At 42.8% G+C, this 24,372-nt stretch overlaps 2 protein-coding genes across 2 annotated transcripts; one reads left to right on the forward strand and one right to left on the reverse strand.

The window, feature by feature from the left end:
- Positions 1 to 12,786: 12,786 nt before the first annotated feature.
- LOC147444409 (tetraspanin-8-like) lies at positions 12,787 to 15,645 on the forward strand. The gene is made up of 2 exons (XM_086527031.1): positions 12,787 to 13,663; positions 15,060 to 15,645. Exons 1-2 carry the CDS (start codon positions 13,160 to 13,162, stop codon positions 15,360 to 15,362), a joined length of 807 nt encoding a protein of 268 aa, XP_086383157.1. The 5' UTR covers positions 12,787 to 13,159; the 3' UTR covers positions 15,363 to 15,645.
- A 5,122-nt stretch (positions 15,646 to 20,767) lies between these two features.
- Positions 20,768 to 22,424, reverse strand: LOC147444410 (uncharacterized). Its single transcript, XM_086527849.1, has one exon. It carries the CDS (start codon positions 22,230 to 22,232, stop codon positions 20,847 to 20,849), a length of 1,386 nt encoding a protein of 461 aa, XP_086383975.1. The 5' UTR covers positions 22,233 to 22,424; the 3' UTR covers positions 20,768 to 20,846.
- Positions 22,425 to 24,372: the final 1,948 nt, after the last annotated feature.

Raw genomic sequence — 24,372 nt, forward strand, 5'->3', positions numbered from 1 at the left:
TGAATTACTATTGAGCTATTAGAAGCTTGACAGGAGCCGGTGCTGTTTTGGTGTTGAACGACCCTCTCTTCTATTCCTGCAATTAATGGTATTTGAGCCACGGGTATAGTAGCTTGAGTGCTTTTTCTAAAGGGGTAAAGAGGAGTATCAACTAGGGCTTGAAGTGCCAAAGTACGCCTAAAAAGTTTACACCTAAAAGTTGTTAGAATGGCTGACAATAGTAAAGAGAGTGAAATTAATGTTGATAACTTTGATTTTGCTAATGAGCAAGCTACTAATAATGCCCCGATGCTCGTTAACTATCTTGTTTCTAGGCTTCAACAAGCCATGGGCAATCCATCCCTCCAAAGTGAAGTGCAACGGCAGCTTCGTGCCCATGGGATTCTCTAAGCTCCCCACCATGGCAAGAGAGCACCTGGGAAGCCTCCTTGCGAGCCTTCCAAAAGAGACCTCTCTCCGATTAGGGAAGAAAAAGAGGATCCATATGAAGGGCTCCGAAATTTTCTCCTTGATGACGCATCTCCTTCTCAAAGGAGAATTCAAGAGCCTCCACCAAAGGAACGAGAAAAAAGTGAGTCTCCTGTCACCTCGGCGGAGATGGCTCCACGAAGACGGCGGGCTAAACGCTCTACATCACCTCCAAAAGGAGAAGACCATCACATACTTCTCCACACCATACTTCAAGAGGGATGACAAAAAGCAAGAGAAGAAAAAGGCGAGAAAGAGGACACCCTCTTCTCCATCTTCTTCATCCTCTTCCTCTTATGAAAGTGATGGTGAAGACAAAGAAGATCAAGGAAAGAAAAAGGCAAGAAAGAGGTCACCTTCTTCTCCATCTTCCTCAAATTCTTCATCTTATGAAGAAAATGATGGTGCAACCTTTGAACCATCAAAAAGAAGAGACCATAGGAAATCCTATGCCGCGTGGAAGAGGTCATCCAAGCTCAAGAAATTCAAAGAGGGAGGGAAGAGCATCTCTTTCCTTACCTACGATGGCACTTTTGGTGCTATGGACAAAGTCTTGGCCTTTATCCAACAATTCGATGCGGCGTTTGGAGATCAGGGCTTCACGGAGTCCTCTAAGCTACACCATGTAGCTATGCACTTTCAAAAGTCCGCCAGGCAATGGTGGTCTAGCTTACGGGCCAACGGTGAAGCTCCACGAACATGGAAAGCTTTAAGAGCTTCCATTATGAAGCAGTTTTTGGCCACCGATGCCAAAGAAAAAGTACTCACCGAATGGTGAAGCTTGAAGCTCTCTCCCTACAAATCCATTCACAAATATGTAGACAAGTTTTGGGATTTACAACTCAAAGCCATTGTCTTCAAGAAGTTGGATTTTGGAGAGCAAAAGAAACAATTTTGTGCGGGCTTAACTGAAGAAATGGCAGAGTATGTCAACTCCCAAAGGCCATGCACCATATCCGCGGTTATACGCCATACTATGGTGGCCTCTCGAATCAATTTCCAAACGGGGGCTAAAAGAAATTCTAAGCCCACGAAAAACAAGGGTTCCAATGAGCCTAAGGGGAAGGACAATGTCCAAAAGTCTCCTAAGGGCAACTCCAACAAAGCTAAAGAGGGGAAACTCTCTCTTGAAGAGCTTGAGCGTTATCGCAAGGATAACCGTTGTTTCAAGTGCGGCGAGCAAGGGCATGTGTATCGCACTTGTCCCCAAAAGAACAACCGCCATGAACCTCCTAGAGCTACCTTGGTCAAAATCCAAGAGGAGGAAATTCACCACAAAGGATCTCCTCTATGCCATGCTTGGGGAAAGGTAAGAGAACATGATGCTTTTATTCTCTTTCACCCTGGTTCTACTCACAATTTTATATCTATAGAGTTGGCCACCAAGTTAGGCATACAAGCCTACGAGATGGGAGATGTCCTACCCCCGCAGATGGTGCTTTCAAGGGGCAAGAAGCTTCAGTCATTCCCTTAATCGGGAAATTGAAGCTCCATGTCCAAAGCTATGTGGACAAAGAGGACTTCTTTATCTCTCCTCTCAAGCATGAGGATGTAATCCTAGGGGCACCATGGTTTGATCGCATGGCTGCCAATGTTAAATTCCCTGAAAGGAGAATCTCCTTTAAGTTTAGGGAAAAAGATATGTATATAGATGCTAAGGAAATGGGTAACACTATACCCATTGTACATACACAAGCTTTCAACAAGTCAGTAAAGAGCTGTATTTCTGTGTACATGATTTTTGTTAAAGATTCTCAAAATTAACTTAATGTTTTAGCAAAAGAAAATATACACAATCAAAAGGAATTAGAGTTATCCAATTTTCTCAAGGGGTTTCAGGATGTCTTTATTAATGACATCCCTTGTGAGCTACCTCCTAAACGAGGTAATGATGACCATGCAATTGAACTTCTTCCAGGAAGTTCACCGCCTAACAAACCTCCTTATAGAGTTTCTCAAGATCAACAAGAGGAGATTATGTGGCAAGTGCATGAGTTAGTCTAGAAGAGCATGGTTAGGCCTAGCTCATCTCCATTTTGTTGTGTTGTGCTACTAGTGCAGAAGAAAGATGGCACATATCGTATGTGTGTCAACTATAGAGCACTAAATAGGATCACTATCAAGAATAGGTTTCCCGTTCCACGGGTGGAAGACCTATTTGATAAGCTACAAGGATCCACCTACTTCAGTAGGATTGACCTAAAAAGAGGCCATCATCAAATAAGTAGTTGATCAAGACATTGTGAAGACCACATTTCGCACTACGTTTGGTCTTTACAAATACATTGTCATGCCTTTTGTCTTGACCAATGCACCAACCACATTCAATTGCTTAATGGAGAAGCTATTCAGGCCTCACAAAAACTTTACTGGAGTGTTCTTTGATGATATCGTCATATTCTCTAATTCATTAGACAAACATAAGCAACACCTCCAGGTAATATTTCAAGTTCTGAGAGAGAATAAACTTCTTGTTAATCGAAAGAAAAGTGAATTTTTCTTACAAGAGATTGAGTATTTAGGTCACATTATCTCTCAAGATGGCATCCAAATGGATCCATCAAAGTTAGAGGTAATAAAAGGATGGCCTAAACCAAGGAATCTTCATGAGTTAAGAAGTTTTATAGGTATGTGCACATACTATAGACACTTCATAGAAAAGTTCTCACTAATAGCAGGACCATTACATGACCTAACAAAGAAAAACGTTAGGTAAACATGGTCTGCCAAGGAGAACAATGCTTTCGAAAAGATTAAAGAAAAGCTTATCTCTCAACCTGTGCTTACACTACCGGATATCTCAAAAGCCATTTGAGGTCCAATGTGATGCTTGTGGTGATTGCCTTGGAGCTGTTTTGATTCAAGAAGGGCATGCCATAGGTTATGAAAGTCAAAGGCTCAACCCTGTTGAGCAAGCTCTAGGCATATATGAAAAGGAACGGTTCTACATGCCGTAGAATCATGGAAGCACTATTTATTGGGGACTCCTTTCATTCTGCAAACGGATCACCAAAGTCTTAAGTACTTCATGACACAGACCAAGCTCTCCGACAAACAAATAAGGTGGGCAAACTTTCTTTCGCAATTTCATTTTCATATTGCTCACATTGCTGGCAAGCATAATCAAGTAGCCGATGCACTCTCAAGACGATCGAGAGTGAATGCGGTTTCCATAGCAACTCACAATGATCTATCTTCTATGATAGATGAGTATGCTATTGATCTTGATTTTAGAGATGTAATTCAGCCCTTGCACTGGGGAAGAAAGAGGAACCATTTACTTTACAAGATGGTTATCTTCTCTATGGCAATAGACTATGCATTACTAGCTCACTACGTGAGAAAGTAATGTATGAATCTCATGCTCCTCCTTATGCAGGTCATAGAGGGATTCAGTCTACCCTAAAGGGGATTGAAACATATTTCTATTGGCCTACCATGAAAGCAAACATACAAGAGTATGTTTCTAAATGTATGGTATGCCAAAAGACAAAGTTTGATAGAGGGAAGCAACCTGGATTGCTTCAACCTTTTCCAATCCCTAATTCACCATGGGAGAGCATATCCATGGATTTTATCTTTGGATTGCCTAAGTCTATCCATGGGAATATGGACGATAGTAGACAGGTTCAATAAACAAGCTCATTTTATACCTGTCAAAAAGACTATCAAAGCCCATCAAATGGCAACCCTCTTCATTTCACAAATCTTCAAGTACCATGGCTTGCCAATGTCCATAGTGTCGGATAGAGATCCTAGAATGACCAGTAATTTCTGCAAGGGTCTCTCAGAGAATTTAGGAACAAGGCTAAATTTCTCTTCAGCCTATCACTCGCAAACGGATGGCCAAAGTGAAATAGCTAACCTAACAATTCTGAATCTACTAAAAGCCTATGTAACGAAAGTAGATCAAAGATCCCAATGGGAGAAGTACTTACCCTTAGTGGAGTATGCCTACAATAACACTGTACATACTTCCACGGGAAAAGCACCTTTTCAGGTAATAGAGGGAAGATAAAAAAGTCCCTTTCTACTTAAGGTACACGGGAAGATCTTCGCTGCAGATGAGTATAGCAGAGACCTACAAAAATATTTCCAAAAGATTAAGGATGATATCTCTATCTCACAACAAAGGAAAAAGGTTGTTGCTAACAAACACAAAAGAGCCATAGCCTTTAAAGAAAATGATTGGGTCTTACTCAAATTTCCCAAGGCTCGATTAAGGCACACGACGGGCAAGAATCCTACGGGACACCAAAAGTACTATGCTAAGTTAGCAAAAAGGTACTATGGTCCCTTCCAGATTCTTAAGCCAATCAGCTCAAGTTGCCCAGCCATTGGCTCACACACAATGCTTTTCATGTGATCCTATTAAAGCCTTACAAAGGAGAACCACCTCAAGAACCTACTACCCACCGGAGATCGAGGACCAAGAAGAGGTGCTGCAGCCAGAGTCCATTCTCCGACATGAAGACAAGGTACTAAGAGGTGGTAAGACCATCCGATGATATCTTATTAAGTTTAAGAACTATCCTTTTGAAGATTCTACATGGATGCAAGGCATACAATTAAAGGATAACATAAACCTTGTCAATGCTTGCAATGCTTCCCTAGAGTAAGCAAATGTACAAATTGTTAAAAATGAACAAAGTTTTTGTCTTATAAGACTCTCTTTTTCTTTATTGTGCACAAAAATAAAATAGTATGCATGCTTAGATCAAGTTTTGCGGAGACAACGTCTCCCAAACACCAAGTAGAGCTTGTCACTCTACTATGGAAGATTGATAGGACTAATGTACTAACATGCTTGCGGTAGCTTAGGCTCTCAAGTGCAAAATGGACTAGTCATCCATTCTAGAATTATGTTGTAGCGTAAAATAGGGATCCTCTACCCGCTAGGAAAAGGACTAATGAATATGCTTTATCTTTTCTACCCCATAGTCGAGGACGACTATGATTTCAAGAGAGAGGTAATGTCATAATAATCAATATCTAATTCTCCTAAATGATTTTCTCATGTTAAACTGATCATTTAATATGGGGAAGTGCCAGGGGAGAAAAAGCTAGAATATTGGTTAAGTTAGCAGACCGGCCACAGTAGGGATCCAAAGCGGGGCCATCTGCAAAAGAACTATGTCATAATAATTAATATCTAATTCTCCTAAATGATTTTCTCATATTAAACTGATCATTTAATGTGGGGAAGGCCAGGGGAGAAAAAGCTAGAATATTGGTTAAGCTAGCACACCGGCCACAGTAGGGATCCAAAGGAGGGAAAATAGGGATCCAAAGGGGGGGCCATCTGCAAAAGAGCCATGTGCAACAATGGGCTAACAAGACCCTAAGGTTCTGCCCATTAAGACTTCCAAAATGCTAAGGATCCAAAATTCAAAGGTTGTGTCCAAAGGTCAACCCTAGGGAAAATTGGATGCTTTGTGTGTGCCCTAAAAGTCTTTGCACATCCCTACATGGGAGGGGGCGAGCCCTAAAGATAGGGAATGAGAGAGAAAGCCACACACACACACACACACACACACACACACACACACACACACACACACACACACACACACACACACACACACACACACACACACACACACACACACACACACACACACACAGAGGCTCCCTTTACACAAAGGGAATGAGGGACACGTGTCAGCTCCCTAGGCCAGATGCCCACAAGGTGTGCCCAATTTCTATTGGATGACCCTTGTCATAAAATCTAATATCTAACCAACCCAAATGATTTTCTCATATTAAATTGATCACTTAATGTGGGAGAATAAACGGGAACAAGTGTTAAGATATAGATATGTGCTTATAGATCTATCTCAACACGGGGCCAATGGTAAAGGGGCCCAAAAGGGAGATGGTCTATCAAAGAGCAAGGCTAACCAATGGAGCATAAGACCTTAGGGTTAGCTTCATTGAAGACCTCCAATAAATGTGTGTAAAAGTCCTTTGACCTTAGGTAAGCTAGGGCTGAGCTTGAGGTGGGAACTCGGCCCAAGCTCGAGGTGCTTGTCCTGCTTGAGGTGCTTGTCGTGCTTGAGGTGTTTGTCATGCTTGAGGTGCTTGATTAAGATGCTTGAGGTGCTTGACTGGCTCCATGCTTGAGGTGTTTGACTTGCTGCATGATTAAGGTACTTGAGGTGCCTTGAGAAGCTTGCCTGAGATGCTTGTGGGAACACCCCCTAGTTCAAGTGCTTTGTCATGCTTGGTGAGTAAGGTGCTTGATCACCTAAAGTCAAAAGCATACCTACAAGAGGGGGGGCCAGCCCTTTTCCTAGGGGCTAGAGAGAGAACACCCACTCACACACACAAGGGAAGCCCCAACTTGAAGAGGCAGCAAGGACACATGTCAGGCCCCTACCCATGTTACCTTCATGTGTTGATTGAAGCCTATTGGCTAGGCTTCAAAGGGGTCCAATGATAAATTACATGAATTATCTAATTGTTTTAGCATTTATCAAGTCCTCTCTCTCAAAGGGGAAAGGGGGACACTTGTCCCAAGGCTACCCATGTTGCTTGTAATGGCTCCTGCTTGTGATTGGCTAGGCCTGGAGGGGTCCAATGAGCTTCAAGCATGAGCTACAAGGGGGGGTCGACCCAAGCAAGCTAGGGGGGTGCTTAGGGGGTATACTCACCCACACACACTCACAAGCACTCTCATTGTGTACTATGCAAGGTGCAAGAGCTCCCTCTCCTTCTCCAAGCAAGTAGAGGTTGAGAGCCTACACCAACACTCTTGGCTATGGAGTGCAAATCCAACCAAGAGCCATGCTTCAATGCTTAAGCTTGACATCTCCTTCTTCTTCATTACTATGCTATTATGTATGCTAGCAACAAGAGTATGATAAGTGAGGAACTAGTTCTTTCTCCTATGAAATGTTTCTTCTTCCTCTTCCCTACCCTCATTCCCTGCTAGCTCTCTCCACCTTCGAAGGTGTTTGAGGTCTTGGGACTGAGGCTTGGGACAATTAAAGCTTTCTTCAAGTTCATGTTATGCTATGATTGTGATGCATGAAGCTTTCCATTTTCATTGCATCACCTAGGTCACAAGGAACACAAAGAATGTATTGTAACAAGTCTCTCTTAATGGGAGAAATCATAATACAAATGCCTATTGGAGGGGGGACCGGCTCCACATAAATCCGGTCCTCAACTGTTGTCATGTTCTCTAAATTCTCTCTCTTGCAAAAGTATTGTTCATGCCAAGTTAACTAATTGCTATGATTATGTTGCTATCTTCAATTATGTCTACCCGCTATGCTCACAAAGTTATTTCTTGAAAGTATTCTCATTAATTTCCGCTATTCTCAAGTTGAATAGGCTAATTCCATTACAACCCTTGAAGTGGACCAATGAGAATTAAGTTAGAGTAAATCTAGTTTAATTAATTTAAAAACATTTAATAAAAGAAACCAATGAGAATTAAATATCCTAGAAGACTATTGGGCAGTGTCCCAAGGGGTCCAATGAGCATTCAGGAGCCCCATGGCTTGCCTGATTCCTATTGGCCAGGAGGCAAAGGGGTCCAATGAGAGTTTACTTTAATTATTTAATTACCTAAAGCTCTCACAAAAGGGGAAAGGGGGACACATGTCAGAAGGCTATCACTTATGCTGCTTAATTGTAATTGGCTTGACTTGGGGAGGGCCAATGAGGCTTCAACAAGAGCAATTAGCAAGAGGGCTCGCCCAAGAGAGAGAGGGGGCTGATTTTTGCAAGGCATTATCACACACACACTCACACAAGCTCATGTGTGAAGAAAGAGAAGACTATATCTTCCCAAGCTTTAATGGAGAACTCATCACCTACTCCAAGCTTGTGAGATAGAAGCCTACATCAATACTCTCTTGGCATGTGGATGCAAATCCAACCAAGAGCCAAGCTTCAATGCATGCTCATCTCCTCTACCAAGCTAATTACTAAGCTAAGCTATGCTACATATGAGTGATTATGTGAGGAGATGTACATCTTTCTCGTAAGATACTCCTTCTTCCTCTCAATCTACTCTCATACCCTGCTAGCTCTCACCATCTTTGAAGGTGTGTGAGGTCTTGGGTCTGAGAACGGGGATAATTCAAGTTGTGTTTGTTAAGTGTTTTGCTTAGTGCATGAAGTTTCCATCTTCATTGCACTAGCTAGTCTTGAAGGAACACAAAGAATTGTATTGTACAATGTCTCTCTTGATGGGAGAAACCATAATACAAAGCCTTTTGGAGGGGGGACCGGCTCCATGAAAATCCGATCCTCAACTGTTGTCAATAGCTTAATTTCTCTCTCTTTTGAAAGTATTGTCGATGCTATCTAACTAGGTGTTATGCTTTTTGTTGCTCTCTCCACCCAAGCACTCTTGTAATTCTCATTAGGAATTTATTCTAATGAAATTCCCACTATGTTCATGCTAATTTCCGCTACACATAAGTTATTAGGCCATTAAATGTTACAACTATGTGCAACAATGGGCTCCAAAGACCTTAGGGTTTAGCCCATTAAGACTTCCAAAATGCTAAGGTTCCAAAATTCAAAGGTTGCGTCCAAAGGTCAAAAGCCTAGGAAAATTGGATGCTTGGTGTGTGTCCCAAAAGTCTTCAACCATCCCTACATAGGAGGGAGCGAGCCCTAGAAGTAGGAGATGAGAGAGAAACTCACACACACACACACACACACACACACACACAAGCTCCCTTTACACAAAGGGAATGAGGGACACGTGTCAACTCCCTAGCCTAGATGCCCACAAGGTGTACTCAATTCCTATTGGATGGCCTTGGAGGTGGACCAATGAGAATTAGGCTAGAGTAAATCTAGATTAACTAATTTACAAACACTTAATAAAAGAACCAATAAGAATTAATCTCTCTAGAAGACTATTGGACAGTCTCCCAAGGGGTCCAATGAGCATTGAGTAGCCCAATGGCTTGCCTGATTCCTATTGGCCAGGAGACAAAGGGGTCCAATGAGAGTTTAATTGCATTTATTAATTACCTAAAGCTCTCACAAAAGGGGAATGGGGGACAAATGTCAGAAGGCTATCACTTATGCTCATGAAATCCTATTGGCTAAGCCTGGGGAGGTCCAATGAGGGGCTAGCAAGAGCAAATAGCAAGAGGGGTCGACCAAGAGAGAGAGGGGGCTGATTTTTGCAAGGCATTATCACACACACACTCACACAATGTCATGTCTGAAGCAAAGAAGACTCTCTCTCCTTCTCAAGCTTTAATGGAAAGCTTACCATCTACACCAACAACTCTTGGCTTTGTGATGCAAATCGAACCAAGAGCCAAGCTTCAATGCATGCTCATCTCCTCTACCATGCTAATTACTAAGCTAAGCTATGCTAATATGTGAGGAGATGTACATCTTTCTCGTAAGAATATTCCTTCTTCCTCTCAATCTACTGTCATACCCTCCTAGCTCTCACCATCTTCGAAGGTGTGTGAGGTCTTGGGTCTGAGAACGTGAGGGAATTGATGTTGTGTTTGATAAGTGTTTTGCTTAGTGCATGAAGTTTCCATCTTCATTGCACTAGCTAGTATTGAAGGAACACAAAGAATTGTATTGTAAAATGTCTCTCTTGATGGGAGAAACCATAATACAAAGCCTTTTGGAGGGGGGACTGGCGGCTCCATGCAAATCCGGTCCTGAACTGTTGTCAATTGCTTAATTTTCTGTCTCTTTTGAAGTATTGTTCATGCTATCTAACTAGGTGTTATACTTTTTGTTGCTCTCTCTCCACACAAGCACTCTTGTTATTCTCATTAGAAATCTATTCTAATGAAATGCTCACTATGTTCATGCTATTTTTCGCTACACACAAGTTACTAGACCATTAAAAGTTACACAAGAGTAATGCTCCTCCACTCATGATGATAACCTACCCCTGCCTAAACCACCATCGTAGGCACAAACCACTACAATCTTTTCTTAACTCTGGCACCCTGTATTGATGGAGATCTATCACCTCACATATTACCCCTTCTCATGTCCAACACAACACTCCTACTCCTATTGATAACATCTCTGTAGATGGCTAGTAGACCCCTTTTGTGTTTAAGTTTGTCCTCACCCTTTTTGCCATTTTTTTGCTTAAGATTGGATAAAGATGATGAACATAAGACAAGTTTTTATGAAATTGTTGTATCACTTGCAAGTGAATTGAATATATTATAAAACACGTGGATGAGATATTGACTTTCATATAAGGTTGTATTTAGCCCCTACTCATCTTCTTCCTAAAGCCTTTAGTGAGATCACTGCAGAAGAGAGTATCCTGAGAGATTTTTAGTGAGATTGGCGAATGACATATAAGCTTGCTTATGGTTTAAATGCTTTAGTATTTTGTGGATGTAACTAATTGAATGTGGTACGTAGGATGCTTGAAAATCCCACTCTATAATAAATATATATATCAATGTTTAAAAGACGCTATCTTTTGGATAGCCTTAAAAAAAAAAAAAGCAAAACTCACAATTGTGAGTGAATTATATTGATCATCTCAAAAAATTACAAGAACTTGCCATGCTCGTGCCGAGCCATGACACCATCTAGAGACCAAACTTACATCAGCTATCTGGGGAGCCACCCCTAATGATGACCTTGATACACAAGGTTAATTATCATGTTTTTCACTAATCTTCTGGTTTCATGATTTTCTCATTTTTTAAGCATTTTGCTGACAACAAGGCACAGATAACCCTAGACCAATCATCCGAGTTTTGCTTGCGCTCGAGCATCCATATTAGCACTCTGCTTTCTTGTATAATTTCTGCAAAGCTTGCCACCTCAGGAACTCCTTCAAACACACGATCTTTTGGCATAGTCTTAGCAAGAATAACCCAAAAACCTTAGCTATGTACTAAGCCTAAGCAAATCTTGCAAAAAGGGTTTTTTTGACTATGTTCTGTGAGTTTATGTTTGCAAATGAATCACATGAAAATGAAGAAAGGTATGGTTGTATTTTTTTTTGGGTGGAAAGGATATTGCAAGTGTCCATGTCTTGGAATTGGAGATGTTTGGTGCTTAGATGCTCCTTAAGAGTTATGGTTTGTTTGTCTTAACTTATGTCTTTCTTTGAACAATACTATACTGATGTGGGTTGAGTATTACTTGCTCAAGCTATCGCACTCCTAGTTACCTATCAAACTCTTCAACTTTCGTTGCTTGCTCAAGCTATCCCACTCCTAGTTACCTATCAAACTCTTCAACTTTCGTTGCTTTTATCTCAGATGATAGGCCTTGTGATTTCATCACTTGTTCTCACCTTTAAAGGAGAAACAAATCCTAAAGGATTTTTATTTTTATGTTTGAGATCATGGCATGTGTTTCTTATGGCCTCTCTAATAATAATAACCCACTTATTAGAGAGATGCCCTGTGAATATTCTCCCCCCCCCCCCCCCCCCCCCCCTCCCTCTTCCACGCTGCACATGTCCAAGTTAGAGAGAGAGAGAGAGAGAGAGAGAGAGAGAGAGAGAGAGCTTTGTGAAGGCGAGGTGTGCTCCTACCTTGCTTGGCTTAACTGCTCCCTTCGCTGGCAATCTCCACTTGCATTGATCGACTCGCTCAGACCTACAACGCCCTTCGCTTCACCCTTGGAGAGCTACTTCCACTTCGCCCTTTCCCACAACCGCGCGTACGCGTCCCCAATCCCTGGGTGTCCAGTGCTGCAACAGGCATCCTACAGCCCCGACTAGCAATATGACGTCAATTCTGAGAGAGAGAGAGAGAGAGAGAGAGAGAGAGAGAGAGAGTTAGTTGGCGACGAGTCCCGAGTTAGTAGGGTAGCAAAGCTATGCACTTGCTGCCTTATGGTCCCATTCCACCTTCCTGAGGCTCGTTGGAAGATAGAAGACAGAGCGAGTAGAATCTCCAAAAGATTCCACATAATTTGCTTTTTTTTTTGAATAGTTCATACATACTTGTATGAAAAAGCTTGTTTTTATTAGTCAAACTAGTATTGCCGGCGGCCTCTCTCTCTCTCTCTCTCCCTTCTTCTTGTGTGATCGTTGCCTACAAGGAACACTTGCCAAACTCAGCAACTCCAGACACGTGGTCAAATCTTATGGTGCGCATCTTTTGAGGACCATTTCTCTTGCATTTTCTCTCACTTTAAAGGCTTAACCCTTCAAGTTTTCGACGTTTGGTTGTGGGGTCATTGAAAACTCTCGTGTGGGAGTCCCCTAAGATAAGGGGGAAGTTTTGAAGGTGGTAACTTTGTAAATTTGGGAAATCAAGGTCCAGAATTCCGTGTGGACTCGTTCAAAATGCAGCGTGCGCGAGTTGGCAGCGTTGACACACACAACGCCCTTCCCAAGTTCCCCATTTTAAGTGGGCATTCGCTACCTAAGTGGGGAGTCTCGACCCATACCAAATAAGGGTTGCAGGGGCGTTTCTGCATCTTACCCAGCATCGCCTCTCATCACAGAGTCTTCTCCTCCTCTCTGCGTTTTTTGTTTTTGCGTGAAGCTCTTCTGTTTATACTCCGAAAATAACCACCGTTTGCTTAACGTAGTCATTTGAGCAGAACATCAGATCTAGCCCAAGCGCCTTTATCAGCTTCTCATCGGCGGAGGAACTGCACTGCAAACTACCAGACAAATCCCAAGCGAAACCCTATTGGGACTGTTTTTAACCCTTCTGAACGAGGAATACATCAGAGCAGCAGCTCTTCTTTCATCATGGCTCTGAGTAATGTGCTCATCATCGTCCTCAATACCTTGACCTTCATCCTCTCCATACCCATCATTGCCATTGGGGCAAAACATGACAGTAACGATTGCTATCGGTTTCTCCAAAAGCCTGTGATCGCCCTCGGAGTGTTTATCATGTTAATGTCCATCATGGGCATTGTAGGGGCTGCTTGCAAGAATAGATGTTTGCTATGGATCTATCTGGTGGTCATGTTTTTGCTCATTATTCTACTCTTCATCTTCACCATCTTCGCATTCGTGGTCACCAACAAGACAGCCGGGGACATTGTGGGTAACAAGGGCTACAAGGAATACCGTCTCGGCGACTATTCCACGTGGCTCCGCCGGCAGCTTGAGAAAGCTTCCAACTGGGAGAAGGTTGAGAACTGCATTGGCGAGGGCAAGTTCTGTTCAGACCTTGCAGAAGACTATCCTGTGAGCAAGTATTCTAGTGTGACTTCATTCAGTCAAGCCGACATCTCGCCTATCCAGGTACCTACTTGATTTTTCTAGATCTCTTGATTCTGGTCATCATTGATGGTTTTCTTGCATATACAAGAACGGATATATGCACACCAAATGATGATCCGATAGTGCTTATGTTGGGCATATGCATGATAGCTATGACTTACAGCCATAGAGCCAATATGGGCTCATTCCTGAGCTTGGAAGCCTGCAGCCAATGGGCTAGCCTCTACCACAAGGGCTGGTGTCCCATACCACCAAGCCCACACTGATAAGGGTGTGTGAGTAGATCTGCCAAGGGCTCAGAGTCCAAGAGTGGTGATAGTGCATCATGTGTTGCTATGTGCGTGCGTTGTGTGCATTTGATTTTATTTGTTTACTTGCTATTTGTCATCATCAAGATCGTGCATAGAACGTATTGGGCTGATTGCAAGTATTAGGGATGGAGGAATCCATGTTTCCACATGTCCATGATTTGGGACATTTCCTTGGTGGCATGGCTCATAAATACCAGTTCTTGTCAAATCACTATTGGGTCTTGCTCTCTTTGGGCATAAATGACACGTTTCTTTGAGGTTAGGGAGAAAGTGTTTGATTGTGTGGTTATCTAAATGGAAGTTTAGGATCTAGATCTTATGGCCAAGGATGTGTCCTTCAAAAACTGCCTTTCTTTGGAAATTTGTGTGTTCCTTGGACCGCATTTTCAACTCATTAGATTAGGCATTAGCTTAGAGTCGCATGATAATTGGTTTTACATCCCCAGAGTTCCGGATAGGTGCTTGAGCTATGTCTTTCAAGGGTGAACATGGACACATAAAGTGAGTTGTATAAATAGGATTATGGTCTCCTTTTGTGCGACATCTCGTATAGACCACCACACTTGGACTCTAGGCCCTTGGCAGCTCGATCAGCACACCTGGATCGGTGTGGGCTTGGTGGTATGGGACACCAGTCCTTGTGGTAAAGGCTAGCACCATTTGGTGCAAGCTCTTAGGCTCAGGAGCGAGTCCTATTGGCTCTATGGCTGGGAGGTGAGCTTGATGTCTGCCGTCAACATGTTTATGTGTGAGTGTGGCTTGCGTCATGTCATGTGTGCAGGATGGATTTGGTTAGGGAGTAACATTAGGTTTTGTGGTTCCTTATGGACCAAGGATTATCTCAGGCTTGTTTTGTTGAGTAGAGCTTTCTGGCCCTGGTTCTGTGTCTATATGCATTGTGCTCGTAGAGGGAAGGATGAATATCATGGGGCTCGAAACATTGGGACTTCAGTTTCTTGTGTGTATTCATCATGTTTGGTGTACGTCGGTGAATGTATGTTTGTAATTATGTTGGTTTGTATATTCACAATCGGCCTAAGGATCGTTTGGCTCTAGCTATGGCATCAATCTGCAGCATTAATGTGTTCTTATTTTCATTTTTTCAGTCTGGCTGCTGCATCCCACCATCAGCATGTGGCTGCACATATGTGAACGCAACTTTTTGGAGCCCCTGCTCGAATACGACAGCTGGCACGGATTGCGCAGATTACAGCACGGATGAATCCAAGTTGTGCTACGGTTGCGACTCTTGCAAGGCAGGGGTATTGCAAAACATAACAAAAGAATGGCGCAAGATTGCAATTGCCAACATCGTTGTGCTCGTCTTCCTTATCATCGTGTATTCAGTGGGCTGCTGCGCTTTTAGAAATGCAAAGACTGACTCATACAGAAGCAAGCCCTATGTCTAAGTGAAGACTTAGTGATCACGGTAGGTCAGGGCAAATACTGTGGAGACCTTCGGAATGGCATATGCCCAGTGATAGTGAAGTGAGATTTTATGCCTTTATTTACAGATGCTCGGTTGGCGAGGACGGTATAGTTTGCTAGCAATATTTACAGATGCTCGGTTGGCGAGGATGGTATAGTTTGCTAGCAAACTTCTTTTGTATATGGAATTGCTTTTCCTTCACTGTATCGTCGGTTTATTTTTGCATTCGTTAATGCACTAATTTTAGCTTTGCAATAAGGAAAGGAGGCTACATGAAGATTTTTTCTTGTTTTGTTTTGGTAATGAATTTTATGTGGTGGTGGTGATTGAGGTCGGGAGTGGATGTATATTAGTGCTCCTGTGTGTGTGTGTGTGTGTGTGTGTGAGAGAGAGAGAGAGAGAGAGAGAGAGAGAGAGAGAGAGAGAGAGCATATGGTTTCTCCAATTTATGTGGTATGCTAGCTGTAAAAATCTTTGTTCTTTGCAAGGTGAATGTTCTTGGACTCTTACAAGGAATATAGTGCTGGAAGATTGTAAGGTGTTACTGGATCTTGATCTCAGATCCCACACATAGGAGATCATGAAATCTCTGTTAATTCTACAAGGAAGAGAGAAGAGAGAAGAGAGGAGAGAAGAGAAATTGTAATCATCGTACGACCATTCCCAAGAGACTGCCTCTATATGGTCCTATCTCATGCCCATACACCAGACAAGCATGCTCCTTGTAGAGTGCTTCTAGTGAAAGCACCCCCAAAATTTAGGATGTGCCTTCATTGATAATTGGTAATGTTGTGGTCATGCGAGGCATAGTTAGAGCAGAGTCGCACCGAGGGTTAATGGGGGGAGAGGACAGTCCATTCTGAGTAAAGGAGAAGAACATGCCAGAATTGTCGAATGCAAAAGATAACCTTGGTAGCACTTCGTGAGAGGTAGGTAATAAGCTATATTTTTGCAAGCCTTTCTACTCTTGTTTCGTAGGCTATAGCCTTACAATCACAAGCCTTCATGTCGCTGTCATCCACTCCTGCAAAATCGCTCCCACAAACTCACCACAGTGGTGCGACCTGGTTTGCAGTCTTGCCCCCGTTCCCCCCACTAGCACGGGCGTGACCCAGCTCTTACCGATAAGATCTTAGTGATGCAACTTTGCCATAATCAGCATAGTTACAAGAGGCCTTGCATAGTTGCATATAAGACAAATGATTGGTGCATGCGTGAGGCACATTTATTTTGAAAAGTATTCCAATCTAAGTTAGAGTTGTGCACAAAAGACGAGACAAGCACTTGAATGAAAATGGGTTTAGAAGTTGACGGATAGAAATTTAATCCACCGTTGATCCCATCTCCAAGGGACAAAAGGATAAGGCTCCCCATTGTCCTGGTCCTGACTAGAGCCATGGACCTCCCCCTTCGGACTCCCACGCCTTATTCATCGCAGCTACCACGCATTCGAGCAAGGGCAATCCCTCTGCAATTATAAAAATCTCCCCCTCCCCCCCCCGATCACACGTGTTGTTGTAGATCCCTTGTTGCAGACCCCGTGGTCTTCAAAGATGAGGGGAGTGGGGGGAAGGAACGCCGCAGGGTGCACCCCCCCCTAGTTTTGTGAGATATATTTACAAGGGTTGAAAAATAAGGAGAGGGAAAGCTCTTCTAGAAATGTAGCCTATCAACTAGCAAGGGCAAAACTTCCACTAAAAAACGTTGTCATGATTCTCGTTTTAGAAGCTGACCTCCCCACTCGCGACTTGGTCCTTAGGTTGTATGTGGGAATGGAGTGGAAGGCCCTCTTCGTATGTGGCAGGCCTTTAAGCACCTCCGTATCACCCTTAGGTCTGATTTGAAAGCTAATTTTAGTACTCTGAGGTATTTTATATCATTTCTAGTGGTTGCCACATTTGGTGACATTGGTTTCTCATGTCTACTTACAATCCATAATGTAGAGTATTCCGTGAACATGACAAACACCAAAATGAGTCATTTATGCTAACGCGAGAGTGCCACCTTTTTTTTGGCTTGCAGGAAGGCCCTAGGGGAGTGGTGGAAATGTTGGTGCATAATTAGGGCCGTCTGAAGAAAGGACTTGATGGTTGACATGTGTACAAGGTCACTTAGTTTAGTTGGGTCAAATACTCTGTGTTGGACACAAGGGTTTTTGGTATTTCGGTTTCATGACCGAATTGACAGCTTGCAGCTAGCGATGTGCTGGGTTGCACTCACTTCACTAGGGGACAAGTTGTGTAATGCCTATGGTGGATGTACCAATGATGCATTTATCATAGTGAGAGCTTCATAACAATTAATAGTAACTAAATTAAAGTCAATGGGAATGTACGAAAAAGACATTTTCCATGCTTCATGACAAACTATTGGCACCTCGATGGGAAAACCTGAAACTAAGCAACAAGACATGGGCTAGCTGGTACATAAATGCACCAAAGCATAAGAGACACTTGAATGGGGAGAGACAATCATATATTTCAAAAAATCTAGAACCCACTAGTCTCCTTGGCTTTCAAAAGTAGGAAGTTATGAGTTGAGTTTGTTATGGAGAGAAACTGCCAAAAAAGTCAATAAGAAAGGTCTTATTTACTTGACCCAATTCTGGGACTAGGATAGCCCAGGATGGAAAGTAGATGATCAATTGGTCACCCAGTATAATCTCAACGAAACTGAACAACTATTGATCAATAGAGCCGTCGATAGTCTTGTAACATTTAATGGTCTAGTAACTTGTGCATACAGGAAAATAACATAGACATAGTGAACATTTCATTAAGAATAGACTCCTAATGAGCATAGCCAGAATGCTTGGATGGAGAGAGAAACAAAAGCATAACACCTAGTTAGATAGGCATGAACAATACTTCAAAAGAGAGAGAAATTAAGATATTGACAATAGTTGAGGACCGGATTTACATGGAGCCGGTCCCCCCTCTAAAAGGCTTTGTATTATAGGTTTCCCCCATCAAGGGAGACACTTTACAATACAATACTTTGTGTTCCTTCAATAACTTGCTGGTGCAATGAAGATGTAAGCTTCAAGCACCAAGCTTACACTTAAAAACACAATAGGAGATGAGCATGCATTGGAGCTTGGCTCTTGGTTGATTTGCATCACAAAGCCAAGAGTTGTTGGTGTAGGCCTCCCTTCTCACAAGCTTCGAGTAGATGATGAGCTTTCCATTAAAGCTTGAGAAGGAGAGATAGTCTTTTTTACTTCACACAAAGCTTGTGTGAGTGTGAGTGATAATGCCTTGCAAAAATCAGCCCCCTCTCTCTCTCTCTCTCTCTTGGTCGACCCCTCTTGCTATTTGCACATGCTGGCATCCTATTGGACCCTACAAAGATTAGCCAATGACAATGAATAATCATAAGTGATAGCCTTGTGACATGTGTCCCCCTTTCCCCTTTTGTGAGAGCTTTAGGTATTTAAATAATGCAATTAAACTCTCATTGGACCTCTTAGTGTTCTGGCCAATAGGAATCAGGCAAGCCATTGGGCTTCTGAATGCTCATTAGACCCCTTGGGAGATTGTCCAATAGTCTTCTGGAGAGCCTAATTTATATTGGTTCTTTTATCAAGTGTTTTTAAATGAATTAAACTAAATTTACTCTAGCCTAATTCTCATTGGTCCACCTCTATGGCCATCCAATAGGATTTGAATGCACCTTGGGGGCAACTGGGCTAGGGAGCTGACATGTGTCCACTATGCCCTTTGTGTAAAGGGAGCTTGCAAGAGTGTGTGTGTGTGTTTCTCTCTCATCTCCTATTGAAAGGGATCGCCCCCTCAAGGATAGGGATGTGGGAAGACTTTTGAGTCTTTCCACAAGCATCCAATTTACCTAGAGTTTGACCATTGAACATTTTATTTAATTTTGGAACCTTAGCATTTTAAAAGTCTTAATGGGTTGAACCTTAGGGTCTTTGAAGCCCATTGTTGCACATTGCTCTTTTGCAGATGGCCCCCCCTTTCGATCCCTATTTTCCCTGCTTTGGATCCCTACTGTGACCGGTCTGCCAGCTTAACAATTATTCTAGCTTTTTCTCCCTTGGTACTTCCCCATATTAAATGATCAGTTTAACATGAGAAAATGATTTAGGAGAATTAGATATTAGTTATTATGACAAGTCTCATCTTTATACTTTTGTCTAGTTGTGAGGCTGAATTTGATTGGAAAGCTTGGCATTGGCATGAGAACATAAACTTCACAAAATCACAAACTAAGGAAATCTGTGGCAAACTCATGTGTAAAACAGGCTAGTTCTCTCCATTCAATAAATAGTGGTGGAAACATTGGCCAAAATGTAGATGGGCGTCAATAGCAAGCAACTTATGGGACCCTCAGTGGCCACAAGCTATGAAGATCTTCCTATGGAATGTGCTATGTGAGGCTATTCCTACCAAGATAAAGATACTAACCAGAGGGATAGGCTATGATAGATGATCAGGGTGCAAAGCGAGTGGTGAGAATCCCCTTGATTTGTTCCACAATTGTCCAACTATGAGAGAGCTAGTGGGAAAATTATGTGAATCTCAGAGTATTCCACCTCACCTTAGGGAGTTGTTCCCCCGCAAAACCCCTCGCCATCACCTCACGTGCTATTTGAGCACCTACTTGTCTCCTCTGCTCGCACATCTCCCACCCTAGAGTCCATATCTGCATATCTCACATCACCTATGCACCTAGCTATTGTCTCCCCAACTGCATACCTTGCAGTGGCTCCCACGCTACTTGTGCACTTGTACAAAGAGGTCGCTACTGGCATCGGCTTGCAACAAGTGTCATGTTCCCTGGGCAAGCACAAAGAGATTTTTCCCTTACCCCCCCCCCCCCCCCCCCCCCCCCAACAACAAAGTTCTTTTTCGTTTCATTCAGAAGCCATCCAAAGGAATCTTCGTGGATTCTGTCTAATTAAACGCTTCCAAAATTGTGCCACCCTACCTGTTAGAAAACTTGTAATATTAATGGCTAGATATGCTCGTCTTTTTGAATATATTAAGAAGGCAACCAAGCTTTTCAAAGATCTCACTCTTCAAAGGCTTAGGGTGGAGGAGCCTGTATAGAGATCATGAAATTGAGGTAGGCACTATGGGAGCTTTCCTTTGCCATTTCGAGCCAGAGAGGGTACAATCAGAAGCTCTTGAGTGGGGGCATCAACAACAAAAGATGTCATGAGGTGCAATGGATTGACATGAGCACACGATGTAGATCTTACATTTCTCATGTAGCAAAGGCAGACACTAACAAGAAGTTGAACCCTAGGAGACCGCAAGAACTATCCCAAGGCTAAAGTGGCCCGCAATCGGGGCCGGGGGGGGGGGGGGGGGGAGAGAGAGAGAGAGAGAGAGAGAGAGAGAGAGAGAGAGAGAGAAGAGAAGGAAGAGATTTATCACTATCCAAGATATAAAAGTTTAGGTGTTTTGAAGCATTCTATCTTTGAAAGAGTTACCGGATATTTCTAAGGCCAAGAAGGAGAAGAGCTACAATAATTTTCCAGAAGAGCAAGGCGATATGGGTCAATGCAAGAGTTGAAACCAAGACAAGGGCCAAATACATAGTGGAAGCTACTTTGTGATTGTGTACATCTTCTTCGATATGCATGGTAGCCATGACAACATGTGGCTTGTGAGCTAGAAGAGTAAGGAGGGGTATAAAAAGGGAAGGGGCAAAGGGGACAAAACACACTAATGACAAAGGCTAGTCTCAGACAACTAATAAACTCACAGTAAGTATCTTCGCTTGGATGAAGAGGTGGTGGGTATGAATGTGGCGAGTAGACAATACCTTCATTTGATGGGGGGAAGTTTGGTGAAGGAGGTTGATGTGGATATTGATTTGGTGCATAGCTAGGCTGTGGTGCTTGCTTTGGACTAGATGAAATGCTTGAAGGAAGATGAGGTGAAGTTTGGTTGAGAGGAGGGTGATGAAAACTTTCAATAGGTGTAAGTGGTTTGAAAATGGATGGTGATAATGTAGATTTGTGTGAGACTGGATATGGCGTGTACGGGCTTGGTGGCTTGCTTTTTGGTGGAGATTGATCAATCTTGGTTGATGGTGGATGTGATGATGTAGGAGGGGTGGATTTTGATGGAGATGGTGATAACCTAGTTTGGAGTGTAGGTGATGATGGTGGCTTAGCTAGAGACTCTTTAGATGGTGGAGGTGGTGGCCTAAAGATTATTGGAATTGGTCGCCTCCTTGGTGGTGCAGGGCTTGGTATCGACCCAACAGGGGATGATGTTGGCGAAAGTGCTGACACTGATTGTGTTCCTGTCGGTGCAAGGCTTGGAGAGAATGATGTTGGTGGACTAAATATTCTTGGGATTGGTCGGCTTCTTGGTGGAGACCCAATAGATGGGCTTGGGTTACCTGGTGGTCTAAAGATTATTGGGATTGGTCGGCTTCTTGGTTGTGTAGGGCTTGGTGCTGGCTCAATAGACAGGCTTGGTATTGACCCAATAGACAATAGTGGTGGCGAAGGTGATGAGACTGGTGGTGTTCTTGGTGGTGCATGGCTAGGAGAGGCTGATGTTGGTGGGGGAGAGGATGTTGGGAAAGTATGGTTTGCAAGTGTGGAAGGTGGAGAGTTGTCATTTGTAGGGGTTGGTGATGGTGCCTCATAAATGTTTCTCCTTGCAAAATAAATTTGTGTACCCTTGTGGGGGAATGGCATGATGGGAGCATGAGTGGAAGAAGTTAGGATTGGTGCATCAAAAGGCAAAAGAGGTTTAGAAGTCGTGTTGGTGGGCCTTGAAGTAATTTTGCCATCACAATTGATACAAGCTAGGCCTATGAAGAATGACATTATAAAGGACTCGATGAGGAATGCCAAAATATGTGTCATCTTGATTGAAAGATGCCACCAAAGCCTTCTCCTCGTGGTTAATATATTTGCAAATGCTTTGCATAAGGCGCAACTTTCATTGCAAGTTTTCCCCACAAAAGCTTCTACGTCATTGTAAAACTTACCCACGTCCTAGGGGACGAAGGACGTCATCTGCTAAAGTAGTTAGCAAAAAGGTCTCGTCAAAATCACAACGACCACAAGACGAAAAACTGTCATCTATCCTTTAATTTGCTTTGTCTTCTTTAAGGGTATCACCCATCAAAAATGGCACCCCTGGCTTGCTAAATTATTTTACCTACTCTAAGAAAACAAGGACATACTTAGACATCTGGGAGCCTCCCGTGGGGGTACTTGAAAAAATCAAAACAAAAATGAGAAGGTGGGAGTATGCTCTTCTCCCATTCCCAAGTCGGATAAAAGTGATGAATGCCTTCATGATTCCTTATATTGCCTTCACTAGCCCGCTTCTCAAGATGGCTAAGTGTCACTCGAAAGAGTTCTTAAAACCAGTAAAAACATTTTTATGGAAAAATAACACGAAATCTTCCAGGCCATGGCAATGGGCAAGTTGGGAATCGGTTGCTTGGCCGTGGAATCAAGGAGGCTTCGGGATTCTTAACCCTGTGACCCATGCAGAAGCTTGTTGCGCCAAATTTGTTGTTTCCTTGGCTAAACAGGATCAAGTTTGCGCAGTTATGATCAGAGATATGATAGAAGCAGCTAAACTTGGCTCGAAGGGAGGAAAGTGGAGAGGGGTGGAGGTTCATGACAAGCTGCTTGCCCCGTCGTGGTCTACATTAAGACTGGGGGGCAGCTCAGGAGAATTGGTAAGAAAATACAATAGAGTAGCAGGAGTCTTAAAGTGGGGGGAAGAAGCCAGATACTTCAAGAACTCCATCCTACATTGGTCCCCCTGGCTCTCCAAAGTTGTAGATCCGCCACAAACTCCCTATTGGATTGAGACAGCGAGGAAGATGAATAATAAGGGTCTGATCCGACTTGAGCACTTCTGCTACAGTGTCAACAAGAGTTGGAAAACCATTGACCTTATGATTTCCCAGTACCAACTCAATATCTTGGAGGTCTTGCTTGTCCACAAAGTGATGAAAGAACTTGACAATCTAGTGATGCCAATCTGTGACTCGGAGTTGGACTGGAAAGCCTGGAAATGGCCCGGAAGGAGAAATCCCAAACTCCGAGCGAACTTTTTCGAGCAATGATAAAACCGAGCGAGTTAATGAGAGGCACTTTATCAAAACACACATAGCCAAGAGTTCTTATAAGTGACTCATTTATGCGAGTCATTCATTTCTTCACTTGAGATACTAAATATATTTCCCTGGACCTCCTAAAGATGGCGGTTAAATTTAAGAATGGGTATGCTAAGCAAGAGGTATGTGCTAGCACGACCGACATTTGAGCTTGTTCTTTCTTGTGTATTTTTCTATAAAATAAAAGAAACCTCGTAGATTTTCTATTCCCCAGAGGAATTTTGTAAGTTTGTGAAAATCACATTGCTGATATGATGTCTGCAGGCCTTCCTATGCATTATGCTTGACCTTTCAGGAAAACCCCCCCTTCCCCCCCTACTTTTGCAATGTATTTGACTATTTTTCACCTCTTTGCTTAATTATAGCAGAACTTAGTATTTTTCAACTCTTTGCTCATGCGCCAACCTTATTAGTAGCCGACTATCGTGAATATTTTAGGGTGTTGTGAATTGAGACCATCGTCTATTTGTTGACCAATATAAGTATCCTCGTTAAGTTTTATTTAGATTTTAGGAGGAATCTACCAAGATCCCAAAAGATAAAATTGAAGGTCCTCTGCAAGCAAGAAGTTAGTGTTGCGTCAACTACTGCATGCTTGTCTCCGCGTGTTTCTTGAAAGGGAGAATCTTTTAAAAATCCATTAAGATTTTGTTCCCCACTTTTTTGAATCCCCTCCCCCCTCTCTCTCTCTCTCATCGTGCATGCAATAAAAAAGACTCCAGAATCCACACCCTTTGTTTATATGTGAAAAATCTCTCTCTCTCTCTCTCTCTCTCTCACACACACACACACACACACACACACACACAAAATGTGCAGTACATCTTTGATGACTATGGAAATTCATGTGATGTAGCCTCCACACA

The sequence above is a fragment of the Adiantum capillus-veneris genome, chromosome 13 (assembly GCF_014529385.1).
Source record: "Adiantum capillus-veneris isolate H3 chromosome 13, ASM1452938v2, whole genome shotgun sequence".
NCBI lineage: Eukaryota > Viridiplantae > Streptophyta > Polypodiopsida > Polypodiales > Pteridaceae > Adiantum > Adiantum capillus-veneris.

What these genes read in the sequence shown, in the direction of transcription:
- LOC147444409 (XM_086527031.1), top strand. Translation starts at nt 13,160, where the DNA reads ATGGCTCTGAGTAATGTGCTCATCATCGTCCTCAATACCTTGACCTTC. An exon ending in CCGACATCTCGCCTATCCAG is followed by an intron (nt 13,664 to 15,059) that starts GTACCTACTTGA and finishes TCATTTTTTCAG; the next exon opens with TCTGGCTGCTGCATCCCACC.
- LOC147444410 (XM_086527849.1), bottom strand. Translation starts at nt 22,232, where the DNA reads ATGACACATATTTTGGCATTCCTCATCGAGTCCTTTATAATGTCATTC.